The 19,073-nt window shown below is 55.9% G+C and overlaps 1 protein-coding gene across 1 annotated transcript; it reads left to right on the forward strand.

Moving 5' to 3' along the window:
* The first annotated feature begins 629 nt into the window (after positions 1 to 629).
* Positions 630 to 18,868, forward strand: LOC133358975 (ribosome biogenesis protein BRX1 homolog). Its single transcript, XM_061577357.1, has 10 exons — positions 630 to 868; positions 3,171 to 3,282; positions 4,583 to 4,626; positions 5,718 to 5,788; positions 7,573 to 7,622; positions 8,443 to 8,516; positions 9,313 to 9,363; positions 10,022 to 10,123; positions 17,958 to 18,086; positions 18,505 to 18,868. Exons 1-10 carry the CDS (start codon positions 662 to 664, stop codon positions 18,835 to 18,837), a joined length of 1,173 nt encoding a protein of 390 aa, XP_061433341.1. The 5' UTR covers positions 630 to 661; the 3' UTR covers positions 18,838 to 18,868.
* Positions 18,869 to 19,073: the final 205 nt, after the last annotated feature.

A 19,073-nucleotide genomic window follows, 5' to 3' on the forward strand; every position in this document is an offset into this window, starting at 1 on the left:
TTTACCTACGTGACTTTACCGAAAAAACCTTAGAGTATGAAAACTTGAAACTTGGATTTATCCTCAACTTTAAATATGCATTCATTCTAGATTTGAAGCTTTCGTGACTGCAATGATTCATATTCTTAGGTTTTTTCGGTAAAGTCACGTAGGTAAAACATCAAAATTAATAAAAAATAAAATAAAGATCACGACGTTTCGGAGGCAACACAAGTCTCCGTCATCAGGTGGGACCGTCACAGCCAGATTTGCTGCATCAAGTGAGGCAATGATTCAAGATGTAATCCCTTAAAAGCGAGTTGAGGGGGGAGGAGAGGGGGGGGAGCTCATCAGAATGTGGTAACCAACTCGCTTTTAAGGGATTACATCTTGAATCCCTGCCTCACTTGATGCAGCTAATCTGGCTGTGACGGTCCCACCTGATGACGGAGACTTGTGTTGCCTCCGAAACGTCGTGATCTTTATTTTATTTTTATTAATTTTGATGTTTTACCTACGTGACTTTACCGAAAAAACCTAAGAATATTTAAATATGAAGATTTTCTGATTCTGACCGCCAGGGTTAAAGGTCCCACCCCATCCCACACCCACCCGCCCGTGACGTCACTTCCCACGTGACGCGTGGCCCCTCCCCCTTCTCTCTCCCTCCCTCCCCGCCAACATGGCCGCGTACAGGCAACGCATGAGGCAGCAGCTGGAGTCGAACTCTGTCGGCGGCAAGAAGAGACGGCGCGCGAACATCGCCGGCGACGACGGAGGGAACGACGCGAAGAAGGCGAAGAAGGGGAAGAACGCGGAGAAGAGCCAGGCGGAGGAGGAGGATGCCCGGAAGCCCACGGAGGTCGTGGTCCCTCTGCCCGTGTCGCGGGTGAGCAGCTCCCGTTTGCCGCGGCGTGGTCAGGCGAGCCGAGGCTTTCTCCCCCCTACTCGTGTCGACTAGGCCGAAAGCGTGTTAATTTTAATCCGTCTGTGACTACTACTCGATAAGTTATAAATTGCGCGCGTTTATATCGATTAAGCTCCTTGCCGCGCGTTCGTTCGCACCCCCTTGCAGTTAACTCGTTCGCTATTTGTATTAGTGGATAATTCGTTCCTGAGTTAATTCATTCGGGGCGTGAATTCGTTCCTGAGCCAACTCATTCGGAGCGTGAATTCGTTCTTGATCCAACTCATTCGCAGCGTGAATTCGTTCCTGATCCAACTCATTCGGAGCGTGAATTCGCTCCTGAGGTAACTCATTCGGAGCGTGAATTCGTTCCTGAAGGTAACTCATTCGGAGCGTGAATTCGCTCCTGAGGTAACTCATTCGGAGCGTGAATTCGTTCTTGATCCAACTCATTCGCAGCGTGAATTCGTTCCTGATCCAACTCATTCGGAGCGTGAATTCGCTCCTGAGGTAACTCATTCGGAGCGTGAATTCGTTCCTGAAGGCAACTCATTCGGAGCGTGAATTCGCTCCTGAGGTAACTCATTCGGAGCGTGAATTCGTTCTTGATCCAACTCATTCGCAGCGTGAATTCGTTCCTGATCCAACTCATTCGGAGCGTGAATTCGCTCCTGAGGTAATTCATTCGGAGCGTGAATTCGCTCCTGAGGTAATTCATTCGGAGCGTGAATTCGCTCCTGAGGTAACTCATTCGGAGCGTGAATTCGCTCCTGAGGTAATTCATTCGGAGCGTGAATTCGCTCCTGAGGTAATTCATTCGGAGCGTGAATTCGCTCCTGAGGTAACTCATTCGGAGCGTGAATTCGCTCCTGAGGTAATTCATTCGGAGCGTGAATTCGCTCCTGAGGTAATTCATTCGGAGCGTGAATTCGCTCCTGAGGTAACTCATTCGGAGCGTGAATTCGCTCCTGAGGTAATTCATTCGGAGCGTGAATTCGTTCCTGATCCAACTCATTCGGAGCGTGAATTTGTTCCTGAGCCAACTCATTCGGAGCGTTAATTCGTTCCTGAGCCAACTCATTCGGAGTGTGAATTCGTTCATGAGTCAACTCATTCGGAGCGTGATTTCGTTCCTTAGTCAACTAATTCGGAGCGTTAAATCGCTCCTTCTGAGCTGACTCAATCGGAGCGTTAATTCGTTCCTGATCCAACTCATTCGGAGCGTTAATTCGTTCCTTAGTCAACTCATTCGGAGCGTGAATTAGCTCTTTCATCAACGTCTCCGTTAAAGAGACTATTCACAAGTTTACGTACCGCGTTTGATTTTTAAGTTATCAAGCTGCTTGTACGCACACGCACACGTATATATCTATAAGAACAAAAACCATCTTAACGATTGTTGTAACTTTGTCAATCCGCTGCTGAGGGATGATGATCTTGCCCCGATCATGGTGGGTGGAGAGGCGATGTTGTATTTATTAAGGGACCCATCTAGAATTCACCGCAGTGCTTTGTTGCGGCCCTTGATAAAATCCTGTCGAGGCTTTTTTTCCCGAATTCGGAAAGAAATAAAAAAAACTTTTGTTTAATGATAGTATATAGTATTGTCATCAGTAAGACATAAGTATACCAAGTTTGCAGTCGATACCACATTGGGAAGTGGGTTAAAATTTAGTTACAAGATTTGAGGATACAACAAGAGTGAGTTAAATAAAAGCGTGTAAAAAAATGTTTTGGTTGCCAGCCCCTGGACTCCTACCGTACCTCTTATCACCGCGTTGGCCAATGCACGTTGGTAAAGTAGTGGTGCCGCGGTGACTATGAGATGTTAACTACCTCGCCTGGTATGCAGGAGCGCGTGGGTTCGATCCCGACGCTGACGATGCCTGCTGCGGTATATTTGGAGTTTGCGGTGTCTCTCTCTCATCACCACGTTTCCATGATGTTATCTTCCTCGCCTGGTATACAGGGGACCATGGGTTCGATCCCGACACTGACTATGCCTGCTGTGGTATATTTGGGGTTTGCGATGTCTCTCATCATCATCACAGTTGCGAGATGTTAACTCCCTCGCCTGATATACAGGAGCGCGTGAGTTCGATCCCGACGCTGACTGCCTGCTGCGGTATATTTGGAGTTTGCTGTGTCTCTCACGGGGTGCGTTCCGCGTTATAACGGCGGGGGGAGGGTGCAGTAGCATGTGCCGCGCGCGGTGTACAAAAAGTTTTCTCTAACATCGCGCAAGTCAAGCAGGCGGACTTAACCCGTGCGTCTCCTCCCGCAGGGCCGCTGGACGAACAAAGAGCGAGTGCTGATCTTTTCGTCGCGCGGCATCAACTACCGCACGCGGCACCTGATGCAGGACCTGCGCAGTATCATGCCCCACTCCAAACCCGGTATGGAGAACTTGTCTGGAGAACGTGGAATTTCCTAAACTCAACTTTTTAAATGTATTTTGCCGGGTGAGGGCCACCGAGCTGTTACATAGGTCGGTTTCAGAAGGGACCTGTTCGCGAATGATAACTCAACGAAATGGCTCGTTTCCAGAAATTGATATCAGTAGCGAAATACTCATGTTGATGCAGAATCTGAATATTTCTACTGGAAGGATCAGATGGGATTTGTCCAGTAGGGGCGGGTCAGAATGTTACAACAACAAACAATTAAAAACATTTCGATGTAAAGCTTTCGTGACTGCAGGGATTCATCTTCTTGGTTCTTTCGGTAAAGTCACGTAGAAGGACGGCTGCTTGCGTTGTGGCCGAAGCGTCGTGATAATTATTTTATTATGTTTTATTTTTATTATTTTATTATTTCCCTTCTACGTGACTTTACCGAAAGAACCAAGAAGATGAATACAAAAACACGATAGGAGTATAAATTATAGGAAAGGTAAACAAATCGCTTAAAAAAAAATCCAAATAAAACTAAATAATTTGTTATATTTCAGAAGCGCGACTTGGCTATCACAAATGATAGTTCAAATTAGTGGCTTATCATGGAAATTCACAGCAGTAGCCAAATACTCTAAACGTGATTCACAATTCTGGCAAAATCGCCCGACGATGCTGCTAGATGTGATTACCCGGCGAAACGTCGCACACTACTCAACTTGTAAATGTTGTCAATTTATTCTCAAATACACAACCAGTGGGCTGAAGTGAATAACTAATTGGTACGGTTTTTTTATTTACGTGTGTCAAAACCGTAACGACACATTTATACTTGCCGCCATCTAACCCAACAAATACCTTTATACTGGTAGGAACCCACTGGTTCCACCAGCCCACAGGGGATTATTGTGTCCGTCCGTCGTGCATAAAAAAATAGGAGGGGTTTGGCTGGGTGAAGAGGGGAGGGTGGGGAGGGGCTGGGTGGGGAGGGTGGGGCTGGGTGGGGGGGTTGGTGGGGAAGGGCTGGTCACCCCGTGGTGCCCTTATAAAACTGAACGTTTAACCTACTCACGCCGGCTTGTGCCCGCCCTCAGTCGGGCATATTTGCGGAATACACCACGCCGCCGTTGACCCTGGCCATTGACCGAGCAACCCAACGTTCCTACCAGCTCCCTCCGCAGGAGGAATGTGTCTATCTACGCTGACAAGTCTAACAGTGGTCTGATGAATAAAACCAAAAATGCACGCGCTGATGACGTTGCCTTGCTTGTGTGTCCCACCCCCCCCTTTTATTTTTTTACAGACACAAAAATGGACAGGAAGGACAAACTGTTTGTGGTCAACGAGGTAGAGAAAAGTGATTTGCGTTCGCATTCCTCCGTGCAATAAAATATAAACACCACATGCACGGCCGGCCATGCGGCTTCGCACGCCACGGGGTTGTGCCGAGCTACCCCCAAACACGCACCTCAATCGCACACGCTCACACACGCACACATGCTCACGCACGTACGTAAACGTACCACACGCATACGTACGGTGCAAACGTGCCATACGTGGGAGTACATGTGCAAACGTATGGCACGTTTGCACATGTACTCCCACGCGCGATGCGTGTAGTTCACACGCGCACGGCCAGCGCAATAGGCTGACGATGCTTCGGTCGTAGGTTCAAATCCAAGAAGCCATCCCCTCACTTGCATGGATCTCAAAAGTAGTTCTGTGGTAACCTCTTCCGTGGCCCTTCTGTAACACGGGCGGGGGGAGAGGTTGCGCTGTACCCTTCCCCCGCACCTCCTATGAGCACGGTTGGCTACGTACGGCTAGAAAGAAGTTGAACATACAGTAAAACCTCGTTATTTCGGTAATTTGATCATTCGTAATTGGGGATAATTAGGTTCGGCCGCGCTTTCGTCATATGTACGGTTTTATTAATTTGCCACGAGTCGAATTGCCGTACCGAACGGTCCAATTTCCCAAAACGACTCGGTCTGGTGGCGGTGAGCGTGGCGAGCGTGGTGAGCGTGGGTGCAGACCCGTCGCTTTGGACTTTACCTTGTTTTGTGCGCTCTGTGCAAGCCAACCCTCTGAGACATGTCGTCTGCACCTACATCAAGAAGTGATAGAAATTGATCAAAGTATAAATCCCTTAAGTCTGCGAGACAAATCCAAAGTTCTGGATAGAATTGATGCGGGGGGGTGTGTGTCAATGGTGTGTGAAGAGTTTGGGAAAACAAATTTGGATATTTTTTTTTTAATTGGGGCGGGAGGCACTGGGGGGGTACTGTTGTACATAATTCGGAATATTGGATAATTCGGCAAGGCCAGAGCACCATGTGTGTCGAATTAACAAGGGTGTACTGTACATACATAACATGTTTGGCGGGGGAAAATACGTTTTATTCAAAACGCTAAACGCGTGATGTGTGCACCTTCAGATCTGTGAGATGAAGAACTGCAATAAGTGCATCTACTTTGAAGCAAAGAAGAAAATGGATTTGTACATGTGGTGAGTGAACTCCCCAGACCCTCCCCTCCCCACCCAGTCCCTCCCTGCACGACGGACAGACGGACACAATAATCCCCTGTGGGCTGGTGTAACCAGGAGGTTCCTACCAGTATCATCTATGCATTGTCTTTGAAACGTATTGGTCTACACAAGCTAGTCTCACCACCAGTGTCAGACCAGATAACAAAGGCAATGCCATGATCGGAGCATTTCTAGCTCGGGGGGTGAGCAGCTACAAAATGTGACACTTTTTTGTTAGTATAAAATAATACTAATAGGCTTTTTCCCCTTTTTTCTGGCAACAAAACTGACACCTTTTGCAAGGAATCATGCTTACATTAACCACAATACTTGCAGTCAAATGCAAACAAAAAACAATACTCTGATCATTTATGCATTGCCTTTGAAACTGATTGGTCCACACCACAGACAGCTTTCTTTAGAGCCTCGTCTCATATGGTGTTCGACCAGATGATTTGCATTTGACTGCAAGTATTGTGGTTAATGTAAGCATGACTCCTTGCAAAAGGTGTCCGTTTTGTTGCCAGAAAAAAAGGGGGAAAAACCCTAATAATATATTTTGGTACTGGCAAAGGAGAGGTCCCATGATATAAAATAATAATTTTTTACTGGAATAAAAGTCTAGCGTGATGAATTATGGTCACAACGACTGTGACCGGACACAGCGTGGTGGTGGTGGTGGGGGGGGGGGGGGGGGGGCAGGACGCCTTGTCTAGCAATGTTCAATACATTTGCACGACACTGAGAAGTTCAACCGTAGTCTGATACAAGTAAACCCGTAAAAACAAAGTTTTTCACTATAAATCCTTTATATGCGTGGCATCGGGGTGGCTAGAGTCCTCTCGTCCTCTGGCTTGAGATGGCTGCCACCTATTGGTCAGATGATTGTCAGGCAGCATTAAACAATTGGTAATTAAATTAAAAAAAAATTTCCCTAAACAGTGTAAAATTTAGGAATTTTTTTTTTCAAAAAAATGCATTGTCACGCACAACGAGTCTGTATGCAAAATGTCAGCTCGATTGGATCACGGGAATTGGGTTAAAAAACGACCGAAAGATTTGCACGGTCCTAAGCAAGCAAGCAAACTTAATATAAAGGATTTAAAAAATAAGTAATATTTAAAAATACTTTTAAAAAAAAACACACTTTAATTAAATGTACCGTACGAGTAATGGCAGAACTAACACGTAGGCTTTCGCGACCAATATTCATAATCAACGTTTTTGGGTTAGATCGCGATCTAACCCAAAAAAGTTGATTAAATTAGTAATGGCAGAACTCCACGACTCCAGGAAGTGGCCCCGAAGCTTGCCACAACGTGAGGGGCCGTGGTGATTTACAGCAAACTTCAGTTGAGCGTGGACAATTAGACCCAAGCCGAAACTTAACATGTAAAAAATATTGTTGAAAAATATATATTTTTGATTTTTGTATGATAGAATATAGTATTGTCATCAGTAAGACATAAGTATACCAAGTTTGCAGTCGATACCACATTGGGAAGTGGGTAAAAATGTAGTTACAAGATTTTTTGAGGATACGACAACAACAGAGCGAGTGAGTTAAATGAAAGCGTGTAAGAAGATCTCTTAAAAATATATATTTTTAATTTTTTATGATAGAATATAGTATTGTCATCATTAAAATTGAGTTACAAGATTTGAGGATACTACAACAACAACAACAGACAGTGAGTTAAATGAAAGCGTGTAAGAAGGAACGCGCTGACGGTGTCGCTCTGCGTGTTGTGCCCCTCGTGCAGGATTTCCAACGTCCCACATGGGCCCTCGGCAAAGTTCCTCGTTCAGAACGGTGAGTATTGACACGCTCGCGTTTTTTGCGCGTTCACGTTTGTGAATTTGGGGGGGGGGGTGAGCGTTTGGCTGTGTGTGCGTTTGGGGCTGTGTGTGCATCTGGGGCTGTGTGCGCGTTTGGGGCTGTGTGTGTTTGCGTGTTGGTGTGCGTGGCCACGGAGTGCACCTGGCCTGGCACAAGCGCCGTGGGCGACGTCACCGCCACTGGGAGGCGAATGGCGGCTGTTGTTGGGGGGAGCGGTAGTGTAGCGGTTAGCGTGCCGCGGTATGAACCGGTGTCCTGAGTTCGATTCCCGCTCACGGCTGGTGACGATGATCTGCACCGGTACTGGGCCTCCCCTACGTCATTTCAGCCTCAAATGAGTACCTGGTGCGGTGTGTAAACATACCCGGCCGGGTAACGGGTAGGGTACGGGTACGAGTACCCGATTGCGACCTCTGGGATGAAGCCATGTTGCAGGCGCGGGTGGATTGATTCTAGGAATTTGAATTGTGAGAAGAGACAAGACGTTGGGAAATGAGTGACAAACGGTGACTCACCAGTGACTCACGGCCTACCCGTACCCGGCCGCACCAGGGTCGCAAACGGGTACCCGTACCCGGCCGGGTAGCCGGGTATCAGGTAGGGTACGGGTATCGGGTACCCGATTGCGACCTCTGTCGTTAAGGCTCCACGGTGGATCCTTGTCTTGTTGCGTGCGCGTCATCGCGGCTCCAAAGGAAGGAGGGTGACGCAGGGTGGTGTGGCCCTGGCGGCGTTGGTGGACTGCGTCTGGACGAGGCGGACGTGACGTTTGTTTTTCCGTGCGGTTTTTCAGTTCACACGATGGCGGAGCTCAAGCTGACGGGGAACTGCCTCAAGGGGTCACGTCCACTGCTGTCGTTTGACCCGGTCGGTGCCCGCTCGCTCGCTCGCTCACCCGTGCGCTTGCCTACTCGCCCGATCACTCGCTCGCCCACCCACTCGATCGGCTCCCCGCTCGCTCCTTCGCTCACTTTCTCATTCGTACCTTTGCCCGCTTCGTCACTCACTCGCTTAGCCGTCAGTTAATCATTCACTCGCTTATTTTCAATATTTATACTGGCGGAATCCGATGAGCTATGAAGCTCTTTCACCGATGTCCAGTAGGGGCACGGGGCCCGAATGTTACAAGAACAAACGGTACAAAAACTCGATAGTAGTGCAAAGTATAGGAAAGTTAAAGAAATCGCTTGAAACAATGTTTCGTTTTTGTATATTTTTTAATCTTACCAGGTAAGGCCCACTGAGCTATTAGCTTCTTTTTCAGACGCGACCTGGACATCACAAATGATAGCTCAACGAAGCGTCGGAATTTACAGCAGCCAAATCCTGGCCTACCTTTAACACACATGCTTGCCCGACCACTCAACCTGCCCACTCAACTCAAAAACTCACCTACCCACTCGCCTCACTTCACCAGCGCACCCCACTCAATCGCCTTCCTCAATCGCTCGCTCACTTGCTCATATGCCCGCTCACTCGGCTGTTGCTCGAACGACTCGCGGCGATGTTGCCGACGTTAACACATTCCCCACGGCGGCGGTGACGTTGGTTCACTTTCTTTGCGGCGGTAATGGACGTGTTGAATCGTCGGTTGGTTCCGCGGCCTTGCGTGATTATCGCGACTTAATGTCCCGCGTGCGTTCTCCCCCTCTGCGGCGCGTAGACGTTTGACACCCTTCCCCACTACGCCATCCTCAAGGAGCTCTTCACACAGGTGCGTGCGGCTCCCCTCCACGCGCGTCGCCACGCGTGTGTCCCCCACACCCTGTGCGTGCGTGCCTCGACACACGCGTGTTTCACTGCACGTGTGTCCCTCAGCGCGTGCCTCTTCCCCCCCCACCACCACCCCGCGCGTCTCCCTGGACCCCTCTGTGCAGGCATCGCATGTAGGCCTCGGCAAGGCAAGGTAAAAGTGTTAAAAGCAACGAGCCTACCTTTTACCCTACCCTTTACCTTACCCCTTGGCATGTCGACACCTTCACCCTTTTACCCGGTAAAAAGGGTACAATTACCTTACCTTGCCGAGGCCTAGTCGCATGTGCCCTGTGTGAGCCACGTGTGGCCGTGTGTCAGAGGTCGCAAACGGGTTTTGATTCCTTACCCGTACCCGGCCGGGTACGGGTACGGGTATCGGGTACCTGATTGCGACCTCTGGGATGAAGCCACGTTGCAGGCGCGGGTGGGTCGATTCTAGGAACTTGAATTGTGAGAAGAGACAAGACGTTGGGAAATGAGTGACAAACGGTGACTCACCAGTGACTCACGGCCCACCCGTACCCATACCCGGCCGCACCAGGGTACGGGTAGCCGGGTATCGGGTAGGGTACGGGTATCGGGTACCCGGTTGCGACCTCTGCCGTGTGTTTCTACAGACGTTTGCGACGCCGCACTACCACCCGAAGAGCCAGCCCTTTGTTGACCACGTGCTCTCCTTCTCCATCACCGACCACCGCATTTGGATTCGCAACTTCCAGGTGAACGATCGACGCCACTGTGGCCCGACACCACCACCACCACGGCCTCGCAGGTCTACTGTGACTCACCCACCACGGCGCTCTCCTCACCCACGGCTCCGTCCTCACCCACACAACCTCACCGCTCCTCACCCACCACGGCACCCTCCTCACCCACACAACCTCACCACTCCTCACCCACCACGGCACGCACCCTCCTCACCCACACAACCTCACCGCTCCTCACCCACCACGGCACCCTCCTCACCCTCACAACCTCACCGCTCCTCACCCACCACGGCACCCTCCTCACCCTCACAACCTCACCGCTCCTCACCCACCACGGCACCCTCCTCACCCTCACAACCTCACCGCTCCTCACCCACCATGGCACCCTCCTCACCCACACAACCTCACCACTCCTCACCCACACAACCTCACCGCTCCTCACCCACCACGGCGCTCTCCTCACCCTCACAACCTCACCGCTCCTCACCCACACAACCTCACCGCTCCTCACCCACCACGGCGCTCTCCTCACCCACACAACCTCACCGCTCCTCACCCACCACGGCACCCTCCTCACCCTCACAACCTCACCACTCCTCACCCACCACGGCACGCACCCTCCTCACCCACACAACCTCACCGCTCCTCACCCACCACGGCACCCTCCTCACCCACCACGGCACCCTCCTCACCCACACAACCTCACCACTCCTCACCCACCACGGCTCCCTCCTCACCCACACAACCTCACCACTCCTCACCCACCACGGCACCCTCCTCACCCACACAACCTCACCGCTCCTCACCCACCACGGCACCCTCCTCACCCACACAACCTCACCACTCCTCACCCACCACGGCACCCTCCTCACCCACACAACCTCACCACTCCTCATCCACCACGGCACCCTCCTCACCCACACAACCTCACCACTCCTCACCCACCACGGCACCCTCCTCACCCACACAACCTCACCACTCCTCACCCACCACGGCACCCTCCTCACCCTCACAACCTCACCACTCCTCACCCACCACGGCACCCTCCTCACCCACACAACCTCACCACTCCTCATCCACCACGGCACCCTCCTCACCCACACAACCTCACCACTCCTCACCCACCACGGCACCCTCCTCACCCACACAACCTCACCACTCCTCATCCACCACGGCACCCTCCTCACCCTCACAACCTCACCACTCCTCACCCACCACGGCACCCTCCTCACCCACACAACCTCACCACTCCTCATCCACCACGGCACCCTCCTCACCCACACAACCTCACCACTCCTCACCCACCACGGCACCCTCCTCACCCACACAACCTCACCGCTCCTCATCCACCACGGCACCCTCCTCACCCACACAACCTCACCACTCCTCATCCACCACGGCACCCTCCTCACCCACACAACCTCACCACTCCTCACCCACCACGGCACCCTCCTCACCCACACAACCTCACCACTCCTCACCCACCACGGCACCCTCCTCACCCACACAACCTCACCACTCCTCACCCACCATGGCACCCTCCTCACCCACACAACCTCACCACTCCTCACCCACCACGGCACCCTCCTCACCCACACAACCTCACCGCTCCTCACCCACACAACCTCACCACTCCTCACCCACCACGGCTTTCTCCTCACCCTCACAACCTCACCACTCCTCACCCACCACGGCACCCTCCTCACCCACACAACCTCACCACTCCTCACCCACACAACCTCACCACTCCTCACCCACACAACCTCACCGCTCCTCACCCACCACGGCGCCTTCCTCACCCACACAACCTCACCATTCCTCACCCACACAACCTCACCACTCCTCACCCACCATGGCACCCTCCTCACCCTCACAACCTCACCGCTCCTCATCCACCACAGCACCCTCCTCACCCACACAACCTCACCGCTCCTCACCCACCACGGCACCCTCCTCACCCACACAACCTCACCGCTCCTCACCCACACAACCTCACCACTCCTCACCCACCACGGCACCCTCCTCACCCACACAACCTCACCGCTCCTCACCCACACAACCTCACCACTCCTCACCCACCACGGCACCCTCCTCACCCACACAACCTCACCACTCCTCACCCACCACGGCACCCTCCTCACCCACACAACCTCACCACTCCTCATCCACCACGGCACCCTCCTCACCCACACAACCTCACCCCTCCTCACCCACCACGGCACCCTCCTCACCCACACAACCTCACCACTCCTCACCCACCACGGCACCCTCCTCACCCTCACAACCTCACCACTCCTCACCCACCACGGCACCCTCCTCACCCACACAACCTCACCACTCCTCATCCACCACGGCACCCTCCTCACCCACACAACCTCACCACTCCTCACCCACCACGGCACCCTCCTCACCCACACAACCTCACCACTCCTCATCCACCACGGCACCCTCCTCACCCTCACAACCTCACCACTCCTCACCCACCACGGCACCCTCCTCACCCACACAACCTCACCACTCCTCATCCACCACGGCACCCTCCTCACCCACACAACCTCACCACTCCTCACCCACCACGGCACCCTCCTCACCCACACAACCTCACCGCTCCTCATCCACCACGGCACCCTCCTCACCCACACAACCTCACCACTCCTCATCCACCACGGCACCCTCCTCACCCACACAACCTCACCACTCCTCACCCACCACGGCACCCTCCTCACCCACACAACCTCACCACTCCTCACCCACCACGGCACCCTCCTCACCCACACAACCTCACCACTCCTCACCCACCACGGCACCCTCCTCACCCACACAACCTCACCACTCCTCACCCACACAACCTCACCACTCCTCACGCACACAACCTCACCACTCCTCACCCACCACAGCACCCTCCTCACCCACACAACCTCACCGCTCCTCACCCACCACGGCACCCTCCTCACCCACACAACCTCACCACTCCTCACCCACCACGGCACCCTCCTCACCCACACAACCTCACCACTCCTCACCCACCACGGCACCCTCCTCACCCACACAACCTCACCACTCCTCACCCACCACGGTGCCCTCCTCACCCACACAACCTCACCACTCCTCACCCACACAACCTCACCACTCCTCACCCACCACGGCACCCTCCTCACCCACACAACCTCACCGCTCCTCACCCACACAACCTCACCACTCCTCACCCACACAACCTCACCACTCCTCACCCACCACGGCTTTCTCCTCACCCTCACAACCTCACCACTCCTCACCCACCACGGCACCCTCCTCACCCACACAACCTCACCACTCCTCACCCACACAACCTCACCACTCCTCACCCACACAACCTCACCGCTCCTCACCCACCACGGCGCCTTCCTCACCCACACAACCTCACCATTCCTCACCCACACAACCTCACCACTCCTCACCCACCACGGCACCCTCCTCACCCTCACAACCTCACCGCTCCTCACCCACCACAGCACCCTCCTCACCCACACAACCTCACCGCTCCTCACCCACCACGGCACCCTCCTCACCCACACAACCTCACCGCTCCTCACCCACACAACCTCACCACTCCTCACCCACCACGGCACCCTCCTCACCCACACAACCTCACCGCTCCTCACCCACACAACCTCACCACTCCTCACCCACCACGGCACCCTCCTCACCCACACAACCTCACCGCTCCTCACCCTCACAACCTCACCACTCCTCACCCACCACGGCACCCTCCTCACCCACACAACCTCACCACTCCTCACGCACACAACCTCACCGCTCCTCACCCACACAACCTCACCGCTCCTCACCCACACAACCTCACCACTCCTCACCCTCACAACCTCACCGCTCCTCACCCACCACGGCACCCTCCTCACCCACACAACCTCACCACTCCTCACGCACACAACCTCACCGCTCCTCACCCACACAACCTCACCGCTCCTCACCCACACAACCTCACCACTCCTCACCCACCACGGCACCCTCCTCACCCACACAACCTCACCACTCCTCACGCACACAACCTCACCGCTCCTCACCCACACAACCTCACCCCTCCTCACCCACACAACCTCACCGCTCCTCACCCACACAACCTCACCACTCCTCACCCACACAACCTCACCGCTCCTCACCCACCACGGCACCCTCCTCACCCACACAACCTCACCGCTCCTCACCCACACAACCTCACCACTCCTCACCCACACAACCTCACCGCTCCTCACCCACACAACCTCACCGCTCCTCACCCACACAACCTCACCGCTCCTCACCCACACAACCTCACCACTCCTCACCCACCACGGCACCCTCCTCACCCACACAACCTCACCACTCATCACCCACACAACCTCACCACTCCTCACCCACACAACCTCACCACTCCTCACCCACACAACCTCACCGCTCCTCACCCACCACGGCTCCCTCCTCACCCACACAACCTCACCGCTCCTCACCCACACAACCTCACCACTCACCCACCACGGCACCCTCCTCACCCACACAACCTCACCACTCCTCACCCACACAACCTCACCACTCACCCACCACGGCACCCTCCTCACCCACACAACCTCACCGCTCCTCACCCACCACGGCACCCTCCTCACCCACACAACCTCACCACTCCTCACCCACCACGGCACCCTCCTCACCCTCACAACCTCACCGCTCCTCACCCACCACGGCACCCTCCTCACCCACACAACCTCACCACTCCTCACCCACCACGGCACCCTCCTCACCCACACAACCTCACCACTCCTCACCCACACAACCTCACCGCTCCTCACCCACCACGGCACCCTCCTCACCCACACAACCTCACCACTCCTCACCCACACAACCTCACCGCTCCTCACCCACCACGGCACCCTCCTCACCCACACAACCTCACCACTCCTCACGCACACAACCTCACCGCTCCTCACCCACACAACCTCACCGCTCCTCACCCACACAACCTCACCACTCCTCACCCTCACAACCTCACCGCTCCTCACCCACCACGGCACCCTCCTCACCCACAAAACCTCACCACTCCTCACGCACACAACCTCACCGCTCCTCACCCACCACGGCACCCTCCTCACCCACACAACCTCACCACTCATCACCCACACACCTCACCACTCCTCACCCACACAACCTCACCACTCCTCACCCACACAACCTCACCGCTCCTCACCCACCACGGCTCCCTCCTCACCCACACAACCTCACCGCTCCTCACCCACACAACCTCACCACTCACCCACCACGGCACCCTCCTCACCCACACAACCTCACCACTCCTCACCCACACAACCTCACCACTCACCCACCACGGCACCCCCCTCCCCCACACAACCTCACCACTCCTCACCCACCACGGCACCCTCCTCACCCTCACAACCTCACCGCTCCTCACCCACCACGGCACCCTCCTCACCCACACAACCTCACCACTCCTCACCCACCACGGCACCCTCCTCACCCACACAACCTCACCACTCCTCACCCACACAACCTCACCGCTCCTCACCCACCACGGCACCCTCCTCACCCACACAACCTCACCACTCCTCACGCACACAACCTCACCGCTCCTCACCCACACAACCTCACCGCTCCTCACCCACACAACCTCACCACTCCTCACCCTCACAACCTCACCGCTCCTCACCCACCACGGCACCCTCCTCACCCACACAACCTCACCACTCCTCACGCACACAACCTCACCGCTCCTCACCCACCACGGCACCCTCCTCACCCACACAACCTCACCACTCCTCACGCACACAACCTCACCGCTCCTCACCCACACAACCTCACCCCTCCTCACCCACACAACCTCACCGCTCCTCACCCACACAACCTCACCACTCCTCACCCACACAACCTCACCGCTCCTCACCCACCACGGCACCCTCCTCACCCACACAACCTCACCGCTCCTCACCCACACAACCTCACCACTCCTCACGCACACAACCTCACCGCTCCTCACCCACACAACCTCACCGCTCCTCACCCACACAACCTCACCGCTCCTCACCCACACAACCTCACCACTCCTCACCCACCACGGCACCCTCCTCACCCACACAACCTCACCACTCCTCACCCACACAACCTCACCACTCCTCACCCACACAACCTCACCACTCCTCACCCACACAACCTCACCACTCCTCACCCACACAACCTCACCACTCCTCACCCACACAACCTCACCGCTCCTCACCCACACAACCTCACCACTCACCCACCACGGCACCCTCCTCACCCACACAACCTCACCGCTCCTCACCCACACAACCTCACCACTCACCCACCACGGCACCCTCCTCACCCACACAACCTCACCACTCCTCACCCACACAACCTCACCACTCACCCACCACGGCACCCTCCTCACCCACACAACCTCACCGCTCCTCACCCACCACGGCACCCTCCTCACCCACACAACCTCACCGCTCCTCACCCACCACGGCACCCTCCTCACCCTCACAACCTCACCGCTCCTCACCCACCACGGCACCCTCCTCACCCACACAACCTCACCACTCCTCACCCACCACGGCACCCTCCTCACCCACACAACCTCACCACTCCTCACCCACACAACCTCACCGCTCCTCACCCACCACGGCACCCTCCTCACCCACACAACCTCACCACTCCTCACCCACACAACCTCACCGCTCCTCACCCACCACGGCACCCTCCTCACCCACACAACCTCACCACTCCTCACCCACACAACCTCACCACTCCTCACCCACCACGGCACCCTCCTCACCCACACAACCTCACCACTCCTCACCCACCACGGCACCCTCCTCACCCACACAACCTCACCACTCCTCACCCACACAGCCTCACCGCTCCTCACCCACCACGGCACCCTCCTCACCCTCACAACCTCACCACTCCTCACCCACACAACCTCACCACTCCTCACCCACACAACCTCACCGCTCCTCACCCACCACGGCACCCTCCTCACCCACACAACCTCACCACTCCTCACCCACACAACCTCACCACTCCTCACCCACCACGGCACCCTCCTCACCCACACAACCTCACCACTCCTCACCCACCACGGCACCCTCCTCACCCACACAACCTCACCACTCCTCACCCACACAACCTCACCACTCCTCACCCACCACGGCACCCTCCTCACCCACACAACCTCACCACTCCTCACCCACACAACCTCACCACTCCTCACCCACACAACCTCACCGCTCCTCACCCACCACGGCACCCTCCTCACCCTCACAACCTCACCACTCCTCACCCACACAACCTCACCACTCCTCACCCACACAACCTCACCACTCCTCACCCACACAACCTCACCGCTCCTCACCCACCACGGCACCCTCCTCACCCTCACAACCTCACCACTCCTCACCCACACAACCTCACCACCACTCACCCACACAACCTCACCGCTCCTCACCCACACAACCTCACCACTCCTCACCCACCACGGCACCCTCCTCACCCACACAACCTCACCACTCCTCACCCACACCTCACCGCTCCTCACCCACCACGGCACCCTCCTCACCCACACAACCTCACCGCTCCTCACCCACCACGGCACCCTCCTCACCCACAAATCTACCAGATTCATCGCGTAGGCACGCGCGTGCGGGCACGACGCTGGCCACCAACCAACCACCCCGTCGCGTGCCGCCGTGCCGGCCTTCGTAGGGCGGTGGCGCTGCTCGCGACTTCGCCTGACGGCACTCGCCCCCGACGGACCGTTAGAGGTTGTACTAAGATGGCGAGGGGGGCATCTTTGTCTTTGTAGATTGTGGAGGAGGACGGACAGCTCGTGGAGATGGGACCCCGCTTCGTCCTGCAACTCATCCGTCTCTTCCAGGGCAGCTTCGGGGGCCCCACGCTGTACGAGAACAGCCAATACCTCTCCCCCAACACGGTACGACCGGCACCGGGTGGTGGTGGGGGGGGGGGCGGTGGGGGGTGTGGTGGTGGGGGGGGGTGGAGGGGCGTGGTGATGCGGTGGGGTAAAACGCAGATCGTCAACTCTTCTCTTTGGCACAGAGCGATCCCCCCCCCTGGCATTACGAGCGCAGGGCACGAGCGCAGGGCGCGCGCACACAGACGTTACGAAAAAACGCAGATCGCCACGCTTTCATATCCCAAAGCGCGCAGAGGGTTGGTACAAGTTGCAGAGCGGACGGTGGGTGGGGGGGGGGGTGTCTGCGTAACGGACAAACAACCCCCCCGGGCAGCCCGTGCCAGGCTTTGCGCGGTGGGAGAAAAAAAACTAATGTAGCTGTCGTTGTCCGTTCGGAAACGGGGGGTGGGGCCCCCCTTTGTGTGCGCGCGAGCAGCACCGTCGCCAGCTGCGCCAGCAGCAGACGGCGGCGCTGCGGGAGAAGCTGCAGCAGAAGCAGCAGGAGCAGCAGGAGGGCGGACCCCGCGACGACCTCCGCGCCTTCCCCGAAGACCCCACCGAGGGCGTCTTCGTAGGCCCGCCTGCGCCCGCGCGACCCGCGGCAACGGCGGCTGCCGACGGCGACGACGACGGTCGTCCCCGCAGGCCGCCGGCGCACGACACATCCCGCCCGGGGCACAAGAAGAAGGGAGCGAAGCCGCTCAAGAGGAGCCGCTGGGCGATGGAGAAACGCAGCAGGATGGGGGCGGCCGGCACGCTGCGATCTTAAACTTATTGAGCGGCGGTTGGGTCGGTGGGGGGGGGGGTAGGGGGGGATGTGGGGGGGGGGTAGGGGGGGATGTGGGGGGGGGGCAGACTGCGGGGGGCGGGGGGGAGGTTTCATAATGGCTGTGGCTTAGCTCCTGAGCTGGCGTGGATGAGATCATGTCTCGTCTTACTCTATTAAGCTCTACGACAATTTGTAGCAGGTCAGGCCCTGGCTGAACTACACGGCTCTCCTCTTTT

The sequence above is a fragment of the Lethenteron reissneri genome, chromosome 64 (assembly GCF_015708825.2).
Source record: "Lethenteron reissneri isolate LAM-NWPU_2019-01 chromosome 64, ASM1570882v1, whole genome shotgun sequence".
Lineage (NCBI taxonomy): Eukaryota > Metazoa > Chordata > Hyperoartia > Petromyzontiformes > Petromyzontidae > Lethenteron > Lethenteron reissneri.